Source organism: Neopsephotus bourkii, unplaced genomic scaffold (genome assembly GCF_033783945.1).
Source record: "Neopsephotus bourkii isolate Nb327-2 ecotype Australia unplaced genomic scaffold, CSIRO-AGI_Nbou_v1 NB_272, whole genome shotgun sequence".
Lineage (NCBI taxonomy): Eukaryota > Metazoa > Chordata > Aves > Psittaciformes > Psittacidae > Neopsephotus > Neopsephotus bourkii.
Window position 1 is genome coordinate 11,423,018 of NW_026900781.1, and position 23,355 is coordinate 11,446,372.

At 43.4% G+C, this 23,355-nt stretch overlaps 1 protein-coding gene across 2 annotated transcripts in view; it reads left to right on the forward strand.

Annotated features, from left to right (window-relative positions):
- SLC22A23 (solute carrier family 22 member 23) overlaps positions 1-23,355 on the forward strand; it is a 111,041-nt gene that overhangs the window by 77,578 nt on the left and 10,108 nt on the right. Inside the window, exons 5-9 of one of the 2 annotated variants that reach the window (XM_061346590.1) lie at positions 4,752-4,879; positions 11,259-11,348; positions 16,831-16,933; positions 19,874-20,106; positions 22,349-22,381. In XM_061346590.1, the coding sequence (XP_061202574.1) occupies positions 4,752-4,879; positions 11,259-11,348; positions 16,831-16,933; positions 19,874-20,106; positions 22,349-22,381 (587 nt within the window). The remainder of the gene's footprint in view (positions 1-4,751; positions 4,880-11,258; positions 11,349-16,830; positions 16,934-19,873; positions 20,107-22,348; positions 22,382-23,355) is intronic. The other variant, XM_061346591.1, reaches the window with a different exon arrangement.

Below are 23,355 nucleotides of genomic sequence, written 5' to 3' on the forward strand. Positions count from 1 at the left end.
TCAGGAGAAGGTCCTCTTTCAACAGCAAAGTTGTACTTTGCTATTATTCAGTCTGTCACTTGGCCTTTGAAGATGAAAACAATTCTTGAGAGGATGCATCTCAGCCGAGCTATTGTCAGACTGTGTCTGCACAGCTACATTTTCCCTTAAAACCTGTATTGTTGTTCTGGGCTGTCACTGTTGGTTTCTTTGGCCAGGGTTAACCAAAGCTAGGTTCAAAATAACATATGTCAGCTCTTGAACAAGCGCACTTGGATGTCCTGTGTGCATGTGGCAGCCAGCCCTGAGCTAGACTGCCTGCTCGGTTTTGCCCGAATTAGCCCATGCTGTGCCAAAGCTTGGGTGGACACTGGGGCAGTGTCCACCAGGCAGTGGCTCGGGATTGCTCCCACAACAAATCCTCCTCTCCTGCTCCTCTCTGCCTGCTGCACCAGCAGCACCGCAGCATTGGTACAGCTATTCTGAGAGAAGTGGAGTGGCTTTTGCCTTGGGGACAGTGCCAGGTCCATCCCCACCAGGACTTTATCAACCTTCCCAAAAAAATTCCTTTGTTGTTCTGTCTTAATAGTGATACTCAGTGGTGGCAAAACCAAAAAAGGCTTATGAGAGCAGTGTTGTACAAAGCCATAACAGTAAAAACACACTAGTTTGTTCATTTTAAAGGTAACACTTTTTTGTGTGTACTGTGAGGAGCCAAACTGCCAGTTGTAATGACTGACAAGTTACAACATGTAAAAACTTGTTACAGTACATAAGAATTTTTGTCAGTTATATGTTTTTTCTATTAGCACATGAATGCCTTACAGAGTTCTTCTGTGTTCATGGTGGTAACCCTCTGGGGATTTCTTCTCTTGTCCTCAAGGTAGGATTCCACAGCTTGGGCTGAAGGCAAATGTGGCACACAGGAGAAAGTTGCAAGTCCTTTGCAAGATAATGTTTTGGTTTGGTTTTCCTCCTCTCCTCCCATTTTCCATCATATAGCATCTAAACAGTCTCATCTTGTCAGTGTTAATCTTTATGATGAGTAACCACAAGTGTTCTTGTTAATGTGCTGTTCTCCCAAACCTGCCATATGTTATATATGTGCAAGCACGTGCAGGTCTGCTGCAAAAGCTCCTGCTTGGATGCCTGCCAGCTGAAATGATTTGTATCCACCACTGAATAGAACCCAATATCGAACAGATATTTGTGTCCAAAAGGACAGTGCAATAGCATGAAGACATCTAACGAATGAGGTAATAATGTGGACAGCAGTAACCCCTCATCAGTCTTCTGGAGGTGACACATTTTCCAGGTGGCTGAGTCAGGGTCTCATACATTCTTGCTGGGAGGTTGTCTCTGGGTGACATTGAAAGCAATAGGAAATGCTAACATTTGTTTCCTAATCTGCAAGGGCTTTTTTGCTTTTAGGCTGAACGGGACAGGCAGACCAGCCAAATAGATCCCCTGTATATAATGTGTGATATGACAGCTCGATAAGCAGTGGCAATAGCCAAAGTAACAGGATTTGTGTTGCCCAGTGTTTTTGCATTTGCAGAAATGAACTCTGGTTAGGATGCCTGTTTAATTATACTGTTGGTACAGTATGCACTCTTCTCTTAGGCTTTTCTTTCCCATCTGTTGCATGTTCTCTAGAAAGTGCTGCCATTTTATTACCTCTTTCCTTTCTGCGCCTCCCCTCTTCCCCCAGCATTGTGTTGGGGAACAGAGCATGGACCAGCAGCATATGTTACAGATGAAGGAAGAAAACAGACTTGTAATGAAAGAACTAGAAAATTGCACTGCTCATTAATTCCCCGTTGTGTACCTAAAGCAGTGAGTTCAATAACAGATGCTGTGATTGCCCCTGTCCTGCCTCCTCCTTACTCTCTTCCATCTCTCTGCAAAGAGCTGTTTGCCCCTCCTGGCTGGGGCTTAACCCTTTCCCACCTACAGGTTTGCTCTGCTCCTGACCATGTGCACATGAGAAGCTATATACACCTCTTTCATTCTAACCAAAACTGAAGAATCGGGAAGGGGTGGCCAGTTCTCTTCTGGTACTGTTAGGTAGGATTTAAGTGTTCAAAAACTGTGTAGATGAGGCCCTCAGTGATACGGTTTAGTGGTGGTCTTGGCAGTGCTGGGGTAATGGTTGGACTTGATCTTAAAGGTCTTTTCCAAACTAGCTGATTCTATGATTTACCCTGACAAGACACAAATTTGTAATAACTGGGCTTGTTGCCCTGGGGAAGACCTCTAATTGACACACTACACCCTTTTATGATGTTGTGGTTTAAGCCCAGCCAGCAACCCTGAACCATGCAGCTGCTCGCTCACTCCCCCACCTCTTCTGCCCCAGTTTATATACTGGGCATGACGTGCTGTGGTATGGAATACTTCTTTGGTTAGTTTGGGTCAGGTGTCCTGTCTCTGCTTCCTCCCGGCTTCCCCTCCTCCCTGGCAGAGCATGAGGCTCAGAAAATCCTTGGTCAGAGTAAATATTACTGAGCAGCGACTAAAAACATCGGTGTTATCAGCGCTGTTCCCAGGATGAAAGTCAAAACCACAGCACTGCACCAGCTACTAAGAAGGAGAAAAATGACTGCCACTGCTGAACCCGGGACACGTGAGCATGAGTTTGCTCTGCATCTGGACAGGATCATAGTTCTCCTTCAAGCTACTTGTGGTACCTTCCTGGCCTCCTTCTGTCTGTCAAGGGTTCTTCTCTGCTCTTAGGATTTCTTAGGCTTAGGATCTTTTTTTCCTCCACCCACCTGTCCCCTGTTCTTCTGTTGGACTGCAAAAGGCTGGTGTTTTCCTTGCTGATGGAGGAAGTAGAAGATTATCAACCAGGTGCCTGCAGTCAGCTCAGCTTGATGATCTGAGCAGCTGCCTGCCCTTGGCAGAAAGCTCTCTTAAGCTTCATTCAACTAGTATTTAATGCCAGGTGATGACCAAATTCCCATGCAGAAGTTCACAGAGGCCAGGGGTTTGGTTTTTAAGTTTGGGATGGTGTTCCATTCAGCAACAGAAGGTGCAACAGTAGGTGCATAGAAACGACCCTTGGCAGTGGGGTCCACGCTGCCCAAGTGAGCTCAGGCACTTGCACTCAGATGGGGTGGCCAGCATTTCTGCTTGCTGTGCCTCATAACCTGGGCTCAAAGCAGGCCAGGAGTTTTTAAAGATCCTTAATTGAACCTCTCACTGCTCACACAGGGTAGTGGAGCAGTGAAAGGTGTGAGGCTTCAGCACTTCCAGTTTGAGAAACCTGCTTGAGTTGGAAGGTAGAGATGGCATTTGTCCCCACAATGCCCATCCCTGCAGCTCTCTTCCTTTCCCTAGGAGTGGGTGCTTGCCATGGGGTTTGTTGCTTGGTAAGGGGATCATTCAGAAACACAGCTTTTTAGGCTGATGGCTGAGGCTGTCCCCTTTTTGGAGCCAAGCACCAGGGGATTCTGCATTCAAAGAATTCTTAATATTTCAAGAAATGCTTTTGAGTGCAAGACTTTCTACAGGAGGATATGCCAAAGCATTCATGCAGCACCAGTGGTAGTAAATAAGCTGTCAAGCTGCATGGCTGTTATAATACTTTTATTGCCTAATATCATGTGGATAGCAGACTGCTTGACTTCCCTCCATCATGGGTCTTTTTCCCTCTTTTTCAAAATAATCATACTTTCTCTAAGATGGAGGTTTCACTAAGCTGTCTTCCAAATTGCATCAGACTTAAAAGCATCATAATGATGCAATTGCCTGGTCCACTGCTTAGAAGTATAAGAACCAAGGTAGCATCCACAGGAAAGATCAGTGTTGTGAAGGACTTTTGAGGGTTTTTTTGTATACTTGAAGTTAGAAGTAGTTGTTAAATTTGTTCTTAGAAAGGTTTTTTTGGAAAATGAGGCCTGCACAGTAAAGAAAAATATGCTTGGAGTCAACTGAAAGTTTATATATCTGTAGTATGGGAGGTTTTGGTTGGTTGAAGATCTACATATTTGGTTTGGTTTTGTATTAAAATAAACTCATGTTAAAGGAAGACTAATCAGTTAAGCTAATGAATCAGGTGAATATCAGCACTTGAAGGAAACGCAGATGGGAAATAAACTTTATCTTGTAACACTGTGTGCACATGTATATTTTTAAGGCAACTCCACTAACATAACGTTGTCTTTATCTTGAGAAACTTTTAGAGCAACAACTGGTTGTTGTCTGGAGTATGCACAATACTGACCCATATAAAATAATGGCTTAAAGTCTGCATATGTGGGAAAAGATCTTTATGTGTTTAAAAATTTAAATAGCTGTTCCATTATAATTCTAAAATGTAATTCCTCTCTTTCATCTCCCTGTCTTTACAAAAGAATCCAAATCGCTTCTGTCAGCTATTTTCATTCTTTGGTCTGAAATGCCGTGTGTTAACTGCATATCTCATTCATTCCCTTCTTGGCAGCAAGTGTCTATTGCAGACAGTGCTGCCTCCTCCCAGTTCTTTCAAAATCATATTAACGGGTAAAATGCCCCTAATACATTATAAAATTCTAATATGTCCTATTTCTGTGTGGCAGGACAGTTCCTGTATCGTTTGTGAATCAGTGTAAAAGAAAATACCGTTAATTTGCACATTCTGAATTTGTTTTCCCTCGTTTCATAAGTGATTCTTCTTTTTTGAAAGTAATTACATAGCTCATGAATAGTTAAATGAGCAGCTACACATTATCGGTTCTTCCTCTGACAAAAACTTGGAAGCAACCCTGACCTGTTTTCCATCTTTGAAGTATTTTCCCAGAGTCCCTTCGGTGGCTGATGGCTACGCAACAGTTTGAGGCATCCAAGGAGCTGATTCTTCAGTTCACACACAAGAATAAGATGAACACAGAAAGTGACATCAAAGGAGTGGTGCCCGGTGAGTAGGACAGACAGACAACCTCAAATCCCCCCACTCTTCTCAAAAGGCTGCACGTGACATTGCTGACCATAATTAAACAATCTATTTACTGCCCATGAAATCATCCCATTCATTCATTCATCCATTTTCCTTTTGTTGAAAAACCATTCCAGACTCCAGCAGTGTTTAGAATTACTCGGCCTGTTGAACAGTCCTAGTAATTGCACTTTCATCTTGCACTGCCATATGTTTTTAGAGACATCTCCTGAAGAATTTTGCCAGTTACCCAATGCTCCTTCAGCCCTGTGTGTCTCTGGAAACTATGTTCTAAGGAAGCTGCTCACTGGGATCCTGCCCTCATACAGCACTTACTCTGTGGGTTTGAAGAAGCAGCAGCACTTGAACCCCCAATTCAAAACTGCCCCCTATGACAAACCTAAAACGTTACAGTTTCTCTTTAAAGCCTTTCTCCAAGAGCCATTTTGCTTTTCTCTCGTGCATCATCTGAGTTATGCTGTCCTGGGGATTGAGTAGGCCTGCAAGTAGTAGCAGTAGGGTGCAGGTTTTGGTTCAGAGTCTTAATTATCAGTTCCTTGGTTTACTGATGCTTTTAGAAAGAGATGATTTGTCTTGTCACTGGGATTGTCACTGAAATAGCCATGCTGCGTTTGTGCAGGGTGCTTTGCAGAAGAGACTGTGAGTTTGTCTCTAATTACAGCAAAGGTGAAGAGCTTCTGCATCTTCACCTCACTGGTGCATCTGTCACGTTTGCTTTGGGCTCCCCTCTTCCTTGTCACAGGCCTGGTGGTGCCCATAAGCACCTGTTTTGCACTGTCACTTGCAATCTGTATCAGACTACAGTCAGAAAGCAGTGGAAATGTTTATTTTCTCCCCCAATTTTTCAAGCCCTACTTGCTCTGACCCAGGGGCAACAGGGGCATGTCACCCAGTAGCTTTGCCCATGGGTAGGAGTGATGCTTGGCTTGATATTCACTGTCAAGGGTCTCAAGCTACAGGGGTAACCGTAGCATCAGTCAGCACTGGGACAGACTCCACCCAGCATAGAAAAGTGTCACCGTTAGCATCAGTGCCTAACAGATGAGGCAGTCTTCATCACTGAGAGGTGAAAAAGTCTGATTTGGGTCTGTGGTCTTCAAACCCAGGTCATTGCTCTGATTTCTGACGCAGTTGCCATATTGATGTTAATTAGCCACAGCATGGCTTTGCTATGCTAAATGCCATTTTTCTGCTAAGGTTGTGAAAAGCATAGGGGTATATGAGCAGCCATTAACCTAATGATCTCCACCCCCACAACTCCTTTTTGCAGATCTTCCCCAGATCAAAGATGGGTCTTGGAGAAATCCTGTCTCTGAGGCAGTGAAATGTCTCACAATTGGACTTGGAGTTTCCCAGCTAACTCTACATTTGGTTTTTCTCAGCTAGTCAGCTTCTTGAATTTGCAGGTGAAATAAAATGGTTCTTAGGGGAAAGAAGAAAATAAATTACCTGAGTTTCCTTTAAGGAAGATGATAAAGGTGCAACTGTGTGGCTAGAGGGATTTATTTAAGCCATGTATAATGATATTGTCCATGGAGGAATGCTAAGTGTCAAAATGGTTTTATGACTGTTATTTGTGACTGATTACTTTTTCCATCAGTTTCATGGTAGGAGCACGCTTGGTTTAAGGAGGAACTTCCTTTCATATGGAAACTAGAGCATTATTACACATCTTGATGCTATGATTTCTCTGCCTGCAGATACATTTAGATATAGCAGCTGTCAGTGCAAAGGGAAGTGTAAACTTTGTGATACAGAATATGGTCATTGATACTGGATTTGTTGGGGGTATTGTTGGGGTTTTTTAGTATTTCTTCCCTCATTTTTCTCTTTAAGTTCTCTCTGCACCCCTACACTCTAAGGCTTTCCTGACCCAGCTCTGGAGGGATGACACATTTCTGTAGGGGAGAGTAAGAGAGAAGCAGTATCAAAAGGATTAAATGAGCTTAACTACAAATTTCAGAAGGAAGGACCTTCCCTCTCATTCTGGGTGTGTGGGAGTGTTGATGCTCTGAGTGAAGGCAGGAGAAAAGTCGAAATCCTGAGTGAAGATTGTGATCAAATGACAGGTCTTGTGTCTCCCAGTGGGTTAGTAAGCAGAAGAAAGCATTTCTCTGCTTTTGTTATAATCACGTTCCTATAGTTGCTGTAGCAGGGAGTGGATAAAAAGCTGATACACATCTGTGAGAAAGGATACCCTTGAGCCTGATGCAGATATTCCCTATTTCCTCTTGACTCCATTGTTGAGCTTTCCTGTCTGTGTGGAGGGTTTTTGTTCTTGATTTGGTTTATTCTTTGTTCTCCATCTGAAAGAGCTGTAAACTGTTTTGCTCTAGTTAGGGACCATTGTATTACTGTTTATTATTTCTTGCTGCATTGTCCTAACTGCCTCCCAATACATTTAAATGACAAACTGCTCACTTGCAGACCTTTCCAGCTGGAAACCCCACTCTAATTTTACTCATGTGTAGCAGTTTAATTAGTGTATCCTATAAAAGAGATCATTACAGGAGTTACAGTAGTCTCTGGGTTTGTTTAGAATAGAGAAAAGAAGGATCTTGGGGACCTTATCACCATGATCCAGTTTTTAAAGAGTGGCTACAAAGAAGATGAAAACTCCCTTTTTACAAGGAGTCCCATGGAAAAGATACGGGGTAATGGATACAGATTACTCCTGGAGAGATTCCAACTGAACACAATAAAGAATTTTTTCACAACGAGAACAGTCAGCCACTGGAATAATCTCCCCAGGGAAGTGGTGGATCTCCCAACCTTGGACACTTTGGAGATTCGGCTGGACAGGGTGCTGAGGCGTCTAGTCTAGACAGTTCCTTTGCCAAGAAAGGTTGGACCGGATGATCCTTGAGGTCCCTTCCGACCTGATATTCTGTGATTCTATGATACGTACCCTTTTTGGCAGCTGATAAGAGTTCCATAACAAAAACAAGTAGCATTCAAGTGGGTGAGGTATTTTGGGGATGTGAGAAAATGCAACTTTGACTTGCTGTCCAAGCAATGAACAGGCTTCTTTTACCTTATGAAGAGTTGCACTATTCATATTGCCAGCTGAAGGCTTTTACTGGTCCATTTGGGTATGCCCCCCATAGTAGAAAGTGCCACTAAAGTTCTGTAAGGCCTGCTTGGTCCTTAGAGACTTGGCATTGGGTGGAAAAAAAAAGAAAGTAAAATATGTCTGCTGGTTTTGACTCAATCCATAGGGTGGGAGCAGTTCAGCAGTGCTCTTATGGGAGATGTCTCTGTAGAGAATAGCTGAATGTCTGGACAGTGGTCTGGCTGCAGTTTGAAAGGTCCTGTGGCTGTGCTAACCCCTTCCTGGAGAAATCAGCACAGGCAGCTGATGGGCAGTGCTTAGCCGACAAGGTAGTAGGGGAATGCCTGCATGGTAAACAAAGTGAGACAAGGGATGCTGATAGGAGGCCTGAATGTTGTAAATAAACATTGCCCTTATCTTCAGTAGCCTGTCCCAGGGGTGTAACATAGTGATGATGATGGTTGCAAAACACAAGAAGAGCTGCTCCCTCAGTACCTTTTAAGTGGCTTTATTTTTGAATGATTGGTATACCTGCTCATTTTGGGCAGGAAAAAAAATGCCTTCATAAAGAGATGTTTGGCTTTATGTGCTCTTTTTTCTTTAATGCTTACAAAATCTATGTTGTGTTTATTAGACCTAGTTAAATCATCCCTAATGTTTTGAGTCTCAAAATTTCACCAGTTAGCTCAACACTTTACCATCTTTTAGAAATTAAAGTTTAAATGCCTTTTTGCATCAGGAGAATGCTTATTCTGTTTTTTTAATCCAACTGCATATTGAAATGTCGTTTGTAAAACAGACTTGGTGAATTTTGTTGACAAATATTTGAAAACATTATTGGAAATGTCAGCTTCAGTCATAGGCAAATGAAATATTTTGATAATAGTTATTCAGTACAGATTTTTCACTGCCAGTTTCTCCAAAAACTTCTCCATCTCTTCCCTGTTCCTCTGTGGAAGAAGGAACAAACATGCATTTCAGTGCAGCTGCAGTGCAGTCATTTTTACCCAAGTGGGGTAAATGGTTAGGAAGTGTGGAGATCGGTTTAAAGAACTAGAGAAAAGAGTGTTTATAACTCCTTGACCAGGCTGAATAACAAAACCCTCTTTTTGCTCATGTCTAGATGAAAACACAAACCAGAGTGCTCATGTGGACAAACACTTTATAGCTGTTCCTTTCCAAGGTTCCTCTCTAAGCTCAGAGAAATAATACTGATGTAATTACAAAAGTGACCGGCAAAGATCAAGCATCCAAATAAAGGCCAGTGCTTTAGCATGCAGAACACAAGGTGGAGAGGAAGAAGGGATATAGTGGTGACAGGTGCTCTGTGTCTATGTATGTGTGTGGATTGGAGTTAGGAAAGCTGTGGTTTTCAGAGGCTTTTAATTAAACAAAAGAAAAGAAAATTATCATCACCATTCTTGCTACTGAGCTGCACGCTGCCGTGACTTTCCTTTTTATACATAAGCTAGTTTTCTGGTTTGTTTTATTATTTTTCCTAAGCATGAGGCTTGGATCTGTGTACTTACATGCTTTTTTTTTTTCTTTCTTTCATTGGGTAAAGAGCAGAAGGAAGTATGAACAAGCCGTATGTCTGAAAGTCAGTCTCTTTCCCTAATAGAAAAGATTAACTCTCCCAACAAAGTTTTACTCATATCCTTACACCCTCACACCTACTACTACAGTACTGTTTTGAAGCTTGTAGTAGATTAAGAGCTAGGTGTATTAGCTTGAGAAAGGAAGCAAGTTTCCTGACCCCATAATACATGTGATGCTACTACTTACAAGCCTGCCAGATGTGTTGCTTTACCAGATCCTGGTTTTTGGTTAATGGTGCCAAACAAAATGAGAGTCTTAGGGGAAAGTCAGATAAATGTGGGGAATTTAGTTAAAACAGGTCAAGGTGCTACTTGAAGGCAGCCTTTAAGTCTTACAAAAGACTGTGTGTTAGCCACAGAGATTTCTATTGTCAAACAAAACCAGCTAGTGATTTCTGTTACCTTCTTGTATATTAAATCAGCTTTCAGGAGGGGTTAGGTTTTTCCTGGTGGTCCCCTCTTTTCCAGGAGTGGGAACCAATGGAGTTTGTGCAGTTCTTTCAGGATAGGCAGTACTTGACAAACAATGAGTAACAAGAATGAAATTCATCAGTTAAGAAGTCCTCTACTGCTGGCTATGCCTACAGGAATGGAAGAGGAGAGCCTGTGCATTCCCTGACTGTATCCCTGATGAGGGCAGTAGTGACCTCTGAGAGCAGCAGGATTTGGAGGGGACAGAGAGAAAAAGGAAGTGCTCTACTGAGTACATGCCTTCTTATGTCAGTGGGAAAAGCCAAATATGAAAGAAAATAATAATAATTAAAAAAAAAAAAAAGGGGGGTTGTCAGCCTCTATTTAAGCTTGAATGACTCTTTCACACCAGTTGAGTCCTCCACAGACTCACGCTGGCCACACTCCAGCCTGTCGCAGCTGCTTTGTGCCCAGCCCACACAGTGGCTCTTTGTCCCCAGTGCTACCTTTCCTCTTAGAGGAACTGGCTTCACAAGGCAGGAACTGCATGGGGAGGGCTGGCAGCAAGCCTTGGTGCTGCCAGTTCTCCTCTGGCCCCTCTGCGCTGAGGGGAGAGGATGAATGAGTCTGGATGTGGACATGAGTGGTAGGAGAGGAGACCTTGGGAACCAAGCAGGGGTAGAGAGAAGTACAAGGGGACCAGTGGATAAAGAAGAGAGGAAATAAGAGTATGAAGAGTTGTGGGGGCAAAGAATAAACATAGTTGGAGGGGACTAAGACAAAGGGAGCAAAGGACTGAGGAATTAAGAGCTGTACAAGAAGAGGAGTGGAGAGCTAGAGCATGGAGACCAAAAGGGCTGCAATCATTTGCTTTTCCCCTCCCTCTAGAACAAGCTGTTGAGCCCAGGGATTCAGTCTCAGCACTCTTGTGATATCCACCCCTAAATTTCGTGCTTCACCTCTTCATACTGCCCAGCTCGCCTCCTCTGCCTGCTGAGGTTTCCTCCATAGCTCTGGCAGTAGATAGTACCAATGCACGTGCAGGTATCTGAAACCTCTTCATGGCTCAGATACAGCTCCTTGCAATGATATTTGAGGTGTTCTTTGTGTTGGGTTTTCTTTAATGTTGGTGATGTTAGAGGAATGTAAACGTTGACAAGTCAAGCTCTGTTGAAATGCAAGAAGTCAGGTTGCCTGGGTAACCCTTGCTTGGCCTCCTGGTATGAAGGCATGATGACATAGCCCTTAATAACATGATTACGACCTATTTTTTCTACAGGGCATAGGATGGACGAATCAGTGCATAGGATGGACGATGCTGTGGGAATGAAGCTGTTGTCTGTTCCTCATTTGTTGCAGAATTTGGAAGGTGTGTAGTGAATAAGATAGAGGGTTGAAGAAGGAAAGAGGACAGCCTTGGGGAAATGAATCTGAATGCCTTCTGAAGGGCTGTACCCATTCCCTGTGTCTGCCAGAGATGCTCTTGTATGATGATGGAAATTTCACTGGAATCAGGCTCTTTCAGTGCTGTCACTAATCACAATTTCTTCAGTGTCTGTCTCAGGCATGTAAATCTGGCACTTGATTTGCAGAAAGCTGAGAGCATTTACATCAGCATCTTTAAGGGTTACTGCTGTGTGAATTTTCTCGTTCTGGACACAATTTCTCTGTATTTTATCTTCTTGCCTGCAAAACAGAAATAATCTTTCTCCTTACTCTTACAAGAAAGTGGTGGAGATGGCTTCATTGGTATTCATGAAATACATGAATATTCTGACAGCACTGTAGGAATGTCTCTGAGGAAACCTGTGATTTTGCAGTCTCTGGGAGGCTTGGATAATAAGGCTAAGGGGCACATGTTGAGTGGTAAAGGTAGAGACATCATTAATAGCTGCCCATTTGCTGACTGCAGGGAGCATTCTGGGGGAAAAACTAATGTGTGATCATCTAATTAAGTGCTGTATCATAATGCATATGAGCTATTGAGGATTGCAGTTGCAACCTTATGTCTGGTTTTTCCTATCTTTTTTCAATGTAATTGGAGATTCAGGATTGAAACAAATTATTGCAATCAGTCCTTTGCTGCTACAGTTATTGAGTTATACAGTTGCTTTCATGAAATGAGTTTCATTTTTAAATGCTGTTGGTATTTATGACCTGTGCTTCTGTTGGAAGGCCATTCCAGACTTCAAATTGCTCTTGTACTCAGGTACATCTTAGCGTTCAATACAAAAATATACTATAGGTGTCCTGGTTCTCTGTGGCTTGGGATATTTAGCCTTCCCATTTGATCCTGTCTGTGACTACCTTAAATCTTTTTTTTCCTATGCTATGTGAGCAGACAGCAGACCTGTTCCTTTGCTGAGCTGAGGTCCTCTGCCTCCTTTCCTTTTATAAATAGGCTTGCTGAAGCTTTTGTTTCTCAGGTATTGATACCCAAAATTGTGAAAGAGCACCAGTAGCTCGTCTGAATTGCAAATATTCATAGACACAATAAACTGGAGTCTTAAAACGACTTGTGTTCAAGCAATATATAGCCAAGTCTAAAACAGTATCTACTAAAAGCTTACCTTCCAGCAGAAGCATTTCCCATTAGTCCCTAAGTATCTTAGCTTGTATTTTACATTTTTAGTTGCTTTTGACACACAGGGTCTCAAGCTCACCTAGTTCCCTCTAACATCCCATTTCTGTGCTGTACTGCAGGCAGTGCCTCACTTTGTGACCAGCAGACTTCATTGGCACATTCCTAAAGTTTGTGCCAAGCTCCCAAGTGAGGTTATTAAACAAGATTTCTTTTCCTTTTTTTGTTTTGAATGAGTAACCCTGCCACTAACCTCCTGCTATCCGCTGACGATTCCCATTTTTCTATCCCGTATTGCTGTCTGCTTATCAGTCAGCTGTTTACCCATCTCATAATTTCTGTATGTGACCTGATAGATTTCAATATTCCTTTATTTTAACTCTTAGGCTTTCCAAAAATGCAATACATCAAGCTGCTAGTTCTCTGTGATATAAATAAGTGAAAAAGCACAAAGGGGATTAATGGAGACAGAAATCCTGAAAGGTATAAATAAACCTATGTACAGTAACTCAGTGGGGCTGAGAGCAGGTTGTTTCAGCTCTGCGTTTCGGACTGATATGCCTCCTGCTGCAGAGCTGTCGTGTTCCAGGGATTGATTGAGCCTCTGTGCTGGGCTTCCATAGGTCTTTTTATGTTCAAAGAGCTACTGACAGTATCATTTAGCAGCCAGAAAAATCCAGCAGAAGTCCATCACCACAGGACACTTGTCATTTTGGGCATCCTTTTTTTTCAGCTTGATTTGAGCTTTGTCTATTTTGTCTTTGCCAAGTGATACAGAGATGGGTGGCTTCATTTGAAGGCTTTAAAGATACTTTGTGATTTTGAAAGCTGTGCTCCTGAAATGCAGAGGATCCCATGAGAATTCAGCAGCGTTGGGAGCTGGAAGCTGGTAGGGTTCCCCTCCCCATGAGACCTTTAAACTCTTACAATGAATAGTTTTAATTTCCACTGAGGTATAAAGAGTTAGCTTGTTGACAGTTTTCCTACCGAGTCCCTGAATAGGAAGCCTAGAGTGTGCGTGGGCTCTGGAGTATGGGAAAACTCATAATGGGCCTCTGAGTAAATGGATAAAAATGTTTCTTATTTTCCACACTTGCTGTTCTGGTAAATCGGTCAGAACTGAAACGTTTAATGCAAATTCCTTCTGAACTGGTGACTTCAGTGCAAACTCAAAGAATAAGTTACAGAGCATGGGGGTGTCCTGGTGTTATTCCAGTAGCTGAGAGATCTATAGTTTGCTTCCATGGGTTTTTGAATAGGCATTGGCTTGAATTCTCATTTAAGATCTTAATGTTGAAGTCCAGACAGCCTAAGAGCTGTCACTCTCCGGATGCCCATCACAGACAGAGCAGGTCTTTTTGTGCAAGCAGGCTACTCCCAGGGACAGCAGGCCACTTAAATGAGAGCCAGTTCTGTAGCTGATGACTTTTTTGCAAGTAGCATAGCATATTTGTTGCTATCTGAATGATATTTTGATCATTATAAATGATTGATTTTTGGGGTGAATATCTAACTGGCATATATAGAAATAAAGGAGGAAGAAAGCCATCCAAAAGATAGATGTGGTGGAGGCTTGAGGAGAGTTATTCATCTGACGCAGGTGAGTTTTGCTTGGATTTTTAACACATCATAGAGGGATGGAGGAGTAAATAGCTGATAGAGCCAGAAGGCTTTCAATACAAAGTCAGGTGATGTTTGCATTCTTTGGTGGAAGGTTTGAGGACAGATTCTTCTTATTAATTTTTTTTCTTTTTTTCTTTCTTTCTTTCTCCTGTTTTCTTTTTTTCCTCTTTCTTTTTTATCTGTGGAGTATAACCCACATCAGAGCAGAAGCAAGGGGCCACTGAAGGGAGACTGTGGCATACGGCAGGGTAGAGAAGAGGTGAAATCTCCTCATGTGTGATCTTTGCTGCAGCTAAAGCAGAGAAGGTGCTTGAGGGTAGAACAGCAGTTCAGTGAAAAACATTAACAAGAATCAGTTTGGAAGGATTGATGTTTAAGAAAGGTTAAAAGGAGGTTTGAGTGCATGTGGGAAGGATGCATGACTATAAATAAAGAGGAGTGGAAGGCAAAATAATGTTTGGCTCTGAAAAGAAGTATGACCAAGTTAAGTGTTGTTTCTCTTGATTTTATTATGTTGTGGCTTAATAAAGCACAGATTGACCATAAATCTACTTTCCCTTCTCAAAGAAAAAAGTAAAAATTACTTTGAGAAGAAAAAAAAATGAAATTAAGAAAATCTGAAGACTATGGCCTCAGGGACTGTCCTCTGTTGACACAGGAGGTGTTTGACAGGCCAGATCTGGTCATTCTTAGACAGTTTGAGATTGAACCCTTATGTCCACATGAAATTTGTGCAACATGTGCTGTTTGGGTGGCGATTTTCATTGTTGCCCTTCAGCTGAAATAGTAAACGGTCTTTAACAGCCTTTCAAAACGTTGTGCTGCTTCTAGCGCTTGCTTTGACTTTTGCTGTAGAAGGTGTTTGGGCTCAATTACAGGCTTTGTAGCTGTGTTCTATCTGTTTCAGTTGCTCTGAATTGTTTTATTCCCACTTACTCCTTTCCAGAATCTTGCTTAAAAAAAAAAGAAACCCAAAACATTTTGACCTTGCTCTTTGAGATTAGGAACCATCTTTTTTTGTTGCTTATTTTCTTAAGATACCTCTGATCTATTGCTGAGCCTGCTGAGTGCTCCTGTAGTACATATATTAGTTTGACCAATTTCCTCTTTTGCTCCACCTCCTTTATGCTTTTGTGAGGTTCATGCTGTGTAGATTCTGGGAAGAAATGGCTGTTATCAGTTAGCAAGGAAAGTAGTACAGCAATGTTCTGCTCGAGTACATTAATGTAAAATACTTTTTGCTGCTTTTCTCGGAAACATTCCCTGTAGTTGCTCGGGATAGAAGACCAGGAGTGATCTACGAGCAGTGAATAGCTCAACTATTTGCATATAAATAGTGTTTCTTTGGTTTATTATTTTTTTATGATACAGTTTTCAAACAACAGCAGACAAACATGTCTTTTGTTTAGTTTGTAAATTTGGGTGATTTATCTTGTTTCTCCCAAACACACCCTGCTGCTTGCTTTTATTTTTCCCTGTCTTGCATCACTTAGAGATTGCTATTCAGTGAAGCAAGGCAGAGGTTGGGGCAGGCCAATGCGGACAACTGAGGACACTGTGCTAATTGTGTATGCATGAAGGGAACGGATGCACAGTTCAGAACAGGGCCGTGCTGCCGCCTTTAAACACAGTCAGTGTAGAAAGCAGCAGTACAAATTTTTGCCCTAAAAAGCAGTCCTAGTCTATCCTAGAGTGCTTCTTTATAGGTTTGTGATGCTTCTTTATAGCTATGGCTTATTCTGTTTTTATTGGACTTTGTGCCCAGCTGTGTCACTGGTCCAGTGTCTGGGAAACAGTGGTATTGTTGGTTTACTTGGGTAGGTGTTCAAGCTCTAACCTAATGATATGTTGGAAGTAAGCAGTGCCCTTTGTTGTTGTTCCCTACCAACAAGAATATTGAGTGCAGTATTTGTAACGCTTGTTTGTTAAATAGCATTGCAAAGAAATGTAATCTTGGAGCTGCCCAGAGCTTTGAGGACATGGTGAGGCTCTAGTTCTGAAATGCAGAGACATCATAGCTGATGGTGCTTAGGGGTTTTTCTTTAAGCAAATGTCTTCTGTTTAGTCCATCCATCAGAACAATTTGAATTCTTTGAAATGGGGTGGAAGGCAAAATGATGAGCTGACATGGTGTCCTACCCACTTCTTTCTGAAACCTGGATTTGAGCAAACCTCAAAAGATTCACACAAAGAATGAGTGTGAGCTCCAGTCCTTTCCATGGCTCTTCAGGTCTACATTGCAGAACGGCAGCAGGTGTTGTAACTGCACAAGCACAGGCCTGCCTGTGGTGCGGGGTAGGAAAGAACAGAATCCTGACGTTCTTCAGGAAATGTATCATGATTGCTGGGATCAGTCTGTGTACTGCCCCCATTTTACATGCACCTTTTAAACTGGGAGAAGGTTTGGGGTGGGAAGGAATTCTTGGGCAGTTCTTCAGCTGCAAGAAGGTTACGGGAAGCCTAGGAGAAAAGAAGGAAGCTGAGGTGGATTTAGGTAGGTTGTCCAGCTTTTTTTTAGCTCCTGTTAGAGTTGTCGATAGTGTCCTGCTGTCCGGAGCATCCCTTAGCATATCTGTAGTTCACAAGCAAAGCTTCTCTTTCCTTTTTCCCCCCAGTGAAAGAATGATTTTTATTTGGTTTGTTTCAGAGCTGGAAAAGGAGATCACCAGGAGACCGAAGAAAGTCTGCATTGTAAAAGTGGTGGGAACAAGAAACCTGTGGAAAAACATCGTAGTGTTGTGTGTCAACTCGTAAGTTCAGTCTCTCTGAATAGTTCTGTGGTTGGTGAACTGGAAGCAGTAATGGGAAATGATGGGCGAGCTCCTCTGTTTCTTAGTGTGGGACCCTTTGCTAGTGTCTCTGATAAATGATCATGGAAAAACACCAGCTGATGCAAGGAGTTCTTTTTTATGGCAGACATGGAGGAGCTCATCGATTGTTTCAGGCAGCAGTATCATGTGTCTTCTCAGGTGTTGTTCTGCAAGCGCACTGCTGTCACCAGTGGTCTCACATAGACATGTGCTGGTAAATGCTCACTCATGTAGGCTGCTGCTGCTGCTGGTGGGATTTCTGAAATCATTAATGCCCCGGGAGTGCCAGTTCAAGTTGTTTACATCTGAAATAGCTGTGTTGAAGAGGAAGATGTTTCTTGCCAGTAAATACCAGCCTGCTCCCTTGTATAAAAGCTGTCCTTGATAGGTCTTCAGAACCGGATTACAAATCTTGTGCAGGGCACGTAGGGAGAATATCTGTGGTCTCACAGAACATGATGCCTGTGTCCTAAGGGTTCGGCTTTGACATGCATACATAGGCAAAACCAGGCATTTGCCTGAAGGTTTTCCAAATTACAGGCTCTGAGACCTTCTGTCCAGAACTGAGCACCTTGTAAAGAGGAAACAGATGGGCTGCAAATTTAGCCTCTAACCAAACCAGACTTTCTGGGAGGGCAGTGGTAGTAGATTTTCTAATTGTTCAATCTTATAAAATGCCTATTTGAATACCTGTCATGATTTTTTTTTCAAGTGGGAGGTGGGAACAAGCCTGCAAATCCCCCATCCTCTGCTCCATTTAGAAGTACATAGCTCTCTCATGCCTTCTTCTTCATCACATCGGGGCCCTGCTCTGCAGCCTTCACTCCTGTTACACAGGCTTATGGATCAGTTATAACCTCTAGGGGACAGCCCTTGTGCTGGGCAGATGGTCACCCGGGGGCACATGGGCTTCAGGGCTCAGTCTCTTGCATTATTGGTTGCAAAACCAACTCTGGTTTTAATGATTTTTGTGTGTCTCTCGCACCTACCAGTGGGTGATCCCCTCTGTTTCCTCTTAGGCTGAGCTGGTGGGTTTGGTAGCCAGCGTTAACTGTATTTGTGAGAAATGTTATGTGGGGAATCCTCCCCTTCTCTCCCTCACCCTTTTCAATTATGCACATTTGGAAATCCCCTAAGCCAGAACTAGGCAGCCCAACTTCTAGCAATAGCACACGGAGGCTGCTTGCCTCCAAGTAAAGCATGGATCAGATGTGTGTCTGAGGAAGTAGCTTTCATGTTTGTTTTTAGGGGTTGAAGAAAAAACTATGTAATTTTCATTCTGTTATTCCTGTTAGATGGGGCTGTGGTAAATTTTGGTAGTGTGGACCATGCAGAAGGTACCATTTACAGGGAATGGTAAGACATCAAGGGAGATAAATGTATTTAGTTTTAAAAGCAACTGTTCTGAGCTGTTCAACGAGTTAACATAATAGAGTAATTCCTGGGGAAGCAGGCTGGAAAGCGAAGTCCAAATGATACATTGATTTAGTTTACAGGTCATGGCCTAAATAACAACTTCAGCAAGTGTGTTTGCATGCACAGAAGAGAAAGAAGATATGCCCTAATTAACTCTGTCCTTTTATGAATACTTTTTTGCTGTTTAATATTTCTCTTACGTGAGGAGCTAGTTATAATCTAGGTATCCAAAGCTGCTTACATTCTTGTGTAACAGCAAGTGTAGCTAGGTTTTATCAGGGACAAGGTGTTTAGTGTTGGGGATGTATTTTGAACTATAGCATTGATTCACAAGGTCATCGCTGTCATGCACTCAGCAACTGCATATTCCCCCAACTGTTTTTATGCTTATGTTAATATTCACTTAGAGTTTCTAATTACTGACCTTCAGGAGGGTAGCAGTGTATCAGTGTAACGGACCTGCCATTCAGTTTTGGAGGCCTGGATCTGTGCCTGCCTCTCTGCCAGGCAAAATTCATTTGTGACGTGAGGTTCGTCTGCTCTAGATGCCAGGGACAGGAGGCCCTTCCCAGCAGGGCGTATCTGTGCTGCAATGGGAGTTGTTCAGAGCATTGACCTCCCACAGCAGCTCTACTGCAGTTTTGCACCACTTCGAGGGTGATGCTGGAGCTTCTCATCTGACTTGTGTACCTCCAGCCCCGTGCTCTTCCTTCCTTTTTCCTTCCCTTTTTGTCTTTGTGAGTGCTAAGAGAAAGAGGAGTGAAATGGAGCGGCAAGATGCTGATCACTTTCATCACAGAGAAACTTCTAAAAGAAAAGTAGACACACAGCTGTGAAGGGTGGTGTAAATGTATAGATTGAATTATGGCTTATCATTTCATAATGGTAATAATTGCAGCATGTGTGACTTCAAATAAGGGGTTTCTAAGGGGTCTACAGTTGTAACAGGTTTGCTTGGGAAGCGAGATGCAGTCTTCAGTACAACCAAGTGCCGCAGGCAGGTCTTCAAGACACAGCTGTATTGAACAGTGTTTTGCTGTTTAAACATGCGGGCTGCTTCATCACAGCACCTCTGTCTCCTATGGCTGTCAGCAGATGCACTGGGAACAGAGATGTCTTTGCAAGAGGGGAGTTCTCAAATACACAGGGAAAGCCAATCACACACTAGGAGTCCTTGTAAAGATGCTCGTATCCCAGTCATACCACAAGCAACAGCTATATGAATAAAGCCAGTAGATTGCAAATGTCTGGTTGAATAGAGATTTTTCTTTTTGCTGCTTTTGATCATCGCTTATTTTTGCAGCAGCACCTAGAAGTCTAAGATGAGTCTTTTTGCACTAGTGTTGTACTCCTGCAGCGGAAGAATTTCTTCCTGCATTAAGATGTTCCTGCCTTGAATTCCACTGCAGTGGGTGGCTGCCTTCTCAACAATGATCTCCTCTTGCCCTGTTCTGTTTCCCCTAGGCTGACTGGTTACGGCATACACCACTGTTTTGCAAAAAGCATGATGGGGCATGAAGCGAAGATGGCAATTACCCACAACTTCTATGCGGACTACTACACCATGGCTGGGATTGCACTGGCATCCTGCCTGGCCATGTGCCCGGTGGTTGGGTTTCTGGGGAGAAGAGGAGGACTCCTGCTTTTCATGATCCTTACAGCCCTGGCATCGCTTCTGCAGCTGGGTCTTCTCAACTGTGAGTTGGAGACAAGAGCTTTTGAAGACACATGATTTTGATGTGCAAATATGGGACCAGGGAATATTAACACTCCTTTTGCCCTTCTCAGACTTGGCATGCTGTATGCGTGCTTACTTTAAGAATTTGCTTGAAGGTATTGGGCTCTGGATGAGTCTCTGTGAAGCTCATTGATACCCTCTGGTAGGGATTGGAAACTGAAGACTTTCCCACTTGAGTCTGCTTCTCAAATGGCCACTAACCTAAATGGCAGTTAAAGGAGTAGGTGTCTATAATCTGTCTGCTCGGAGCATTTTGCTACATGCAAGTGATAGATAGCATGGAAATGTGCAGCTGAAAGACCCCGCTTTTAACACAGTGTACACATATAGTCCATGTGAACATGTACATATGATTTTGTGAGTTGTCACAGCTTTTCAAATGGGTTCCTGCCAAAATCAATCTCACAGTCACCAACCGTTAGACCCCGGTCCTATGAAACCTCAACCCAAGGAAGGGGGAAGAGGGTTGTGATGTGCTTTGGACAAACTGGGTATGAGACAAACACCAGAACACTGGTGGTTGCTGTTTTTTCGCTTCTAAGTTTAGAAATAATTAAGGGCTCTAATGAGAAAGGGGTTTTTGCAGTGAGGATGGAAAGATTTCACATTCCCACATGCTGAAGGCAGCCCTGAGCCAGCAGGAGTTCTCTGTATTTCCAGACTGTGTTTCCTGAAAGCATTCACCAAGTTAACCTTAAGCAAACACTCTATTTGTGGGCGGGAAACAAGGAACCTCTTTCATGACATGGAGGAAACTCCAAAATGGCATGGTGTTTTGCTCCCACATTAGCACAGATGCTTACATTCCCTTTGAGGACATGTTTACCATGTCCAGCAGTCCCAGCTGAAAGTGGGACCGCACCTTATCACCAGCCCATTGACAGACTGTGACCTCTGGCATGCAGAGGCACACAATGCGTGTGTGCGATCACATTCTTGTGGTGGTGTCCATCAGGATCTCTCCACACTCAATTGGTCTAATCTTCCTTTTTTTTAAGGGTGTCAGACGTTGAAGCTGTTTGGGGTTATAAACATGCAGATGTTTAGTGGGGAGAAAGTGTGCCAGACCCAATAGGCCATGAAAATTGGGTTACATTTTTTCACCAACAAAAAAGGAGAGGTAGAGAGGAACATCCTGTAGGAGTCATTACAACCTTTTCTATACTGGGTTTAGGTGGTTTTGTGAGGCAAGTTGCTAAAACTAAGAGCAGCCATTGGGTCTAGGTGTGTTCTGCTGCGCTGCCACCTAAACTTGTCTCAATGCTGTGCACCCCTGAGCCTGACTGTCCTTGCCCCTTCCTTTGTGAGAAGAGTAGAAAAACACAGCCTTGAACTTCAGAGCAGCTCATCTCCCCCCACTCTAGACCATGCCTCTCCTTCCCCAGAAGAGCTAGACAGTGTTGGGAGAGAAGCACTGACTCTGCTGATTATGAAATCTGTTATAGCCTCCTCCTTGTTTTAGCTTAGTGTAATTTGGGTGTAATTGGCAAACAAAATCAGAATTTGAGAAGGGTGAGAGAAGGAGAGGGGCATTCTCCATCAGCAACAGACCTTGAGGTTTGCCCTGTTCAGCCCTTCCTCCAGACGTCAGGATGTCACAGGAGCCTGGTGGGAGATCAGCAGCAGAAATATGCCCAGCTTGTGCTGCTGCCCTTCCCCTTGCTGCCCAGTACTTCCATGTGCTCTTTTGCAGTTTGGATGCGTGACAGCTAGTGGCTAGCATGACACATGGACCACCAGCTCTACATTTTGGCAAGGAGTAGGTCTCCCACCATTGTAATCGTGCTGATGCCCAGCATTTTGCTCTCTAACTAAAGCCTCTGTTGGCCATTCTCTTGGGGCTGCAGCATGAGGGCAGTTTCTCTTCTCCCCTTGTAACAACAAAGAGGCCTTTGTGTTAATCCCAGTGGTAATTCTGGGGCTCTTAAAAATGCTTTAGTGCTGCATTTGTTATCACTGCCTCATTAGCATGCTATCCTGCAGCCGAAGGGGGCCTGGAAATGGTATATCCTCATCTGGTGGCCACAGAAAGATGTGCCAGTATTGGCATGGGAAAGAAGTGTAAGGGGAGCTCGGGTGGAGTGTGGCATTTACCTTTTTTTCCCCTTTGGATAAATAAGTATGTAACAGCAGTATGTTCTTTTTTCTTTCCCTTTCTCTCCTATTTTTTCTTACTCAAACTTCTGTGGTCTTGGATCCAGTGATCGGAAAATACAGTCAACTTCCAGACTCAGGTATGGTTTACAGACAAGTCTGCATCATGCAGGGAGCACTTCCCTGGGAGTGGATAGATCCGAAAGACCGGGGTCAAAGTACCCAGAGTGGAGCTGCCACTGCAGCAGGGTTCAGAGGGAAAGCCCACTTCTACACAGTGCCTTGGGACCCCACTTGTAGGCAGGCCTGTTTTTTTGTGTGCAGTCTCTCAGTGTGGTATCCCCTCCAGTCTGACTCACCTCCTCGGGTCAAGAGACGGTGCAGGAGTTCCCCAAGGTTTATTTTTAGACAGATGACAAGGCTTTCGAAGAAGTCTCTATCTAGGAGCAACATTCCCAGTTCAGTCTTTTCCAGAAAGGTCTGAGGTGCCAAAGTCCCTTTGGATAAGGGGACTGGGGCACCTTAGAAAATACTTTCTCAGGCGTCTTATCCCAGCCTTAAATACTGCAATAGCAAAGCAGTGACGTTCTATGGGGGAACAAAATTTACCCTTCTGTATTTGGTTTAATGGACCTGTCTTTGCCCAGCTCTTCCAATGTCTGTTCTCCTGAACAGTCATGACTCTCTGTAGGGTCAGCAGTGCAATCTCACCTGCTATGCAAGAGTTGCCAGGGAGTGTCAGAGATCCATAGTGTGCAAGGTGCAGTGCTCACATCCTTATCTGCTGTCAGTATTTGCTCTGTACCCCAGGCTTGGGGTGCATTGCACCAGGGGATGGTTTCCTTTATCTTTGCTTAGATTTGCTTGGGTTTCTTTCTATACTTGATAGACACTGTTTACTCCAGAAACCTTGCTGCCATCCAGCCATGAAATGACTGAGCAAACAGCCTTTGCTGGGCACAGTGCCTTGGGGGAACGCACCATCCTTGCCATCAGCTCTTCTTACGCAGCATTGTCAGACAAAAGCTGTCAAGCTGGGGATTACAATGGAGTTTGCAGGCTGATCACATGCAGGGGCTTAGCATGGAGATGGGAGTACTTCCATTTCTTTGCT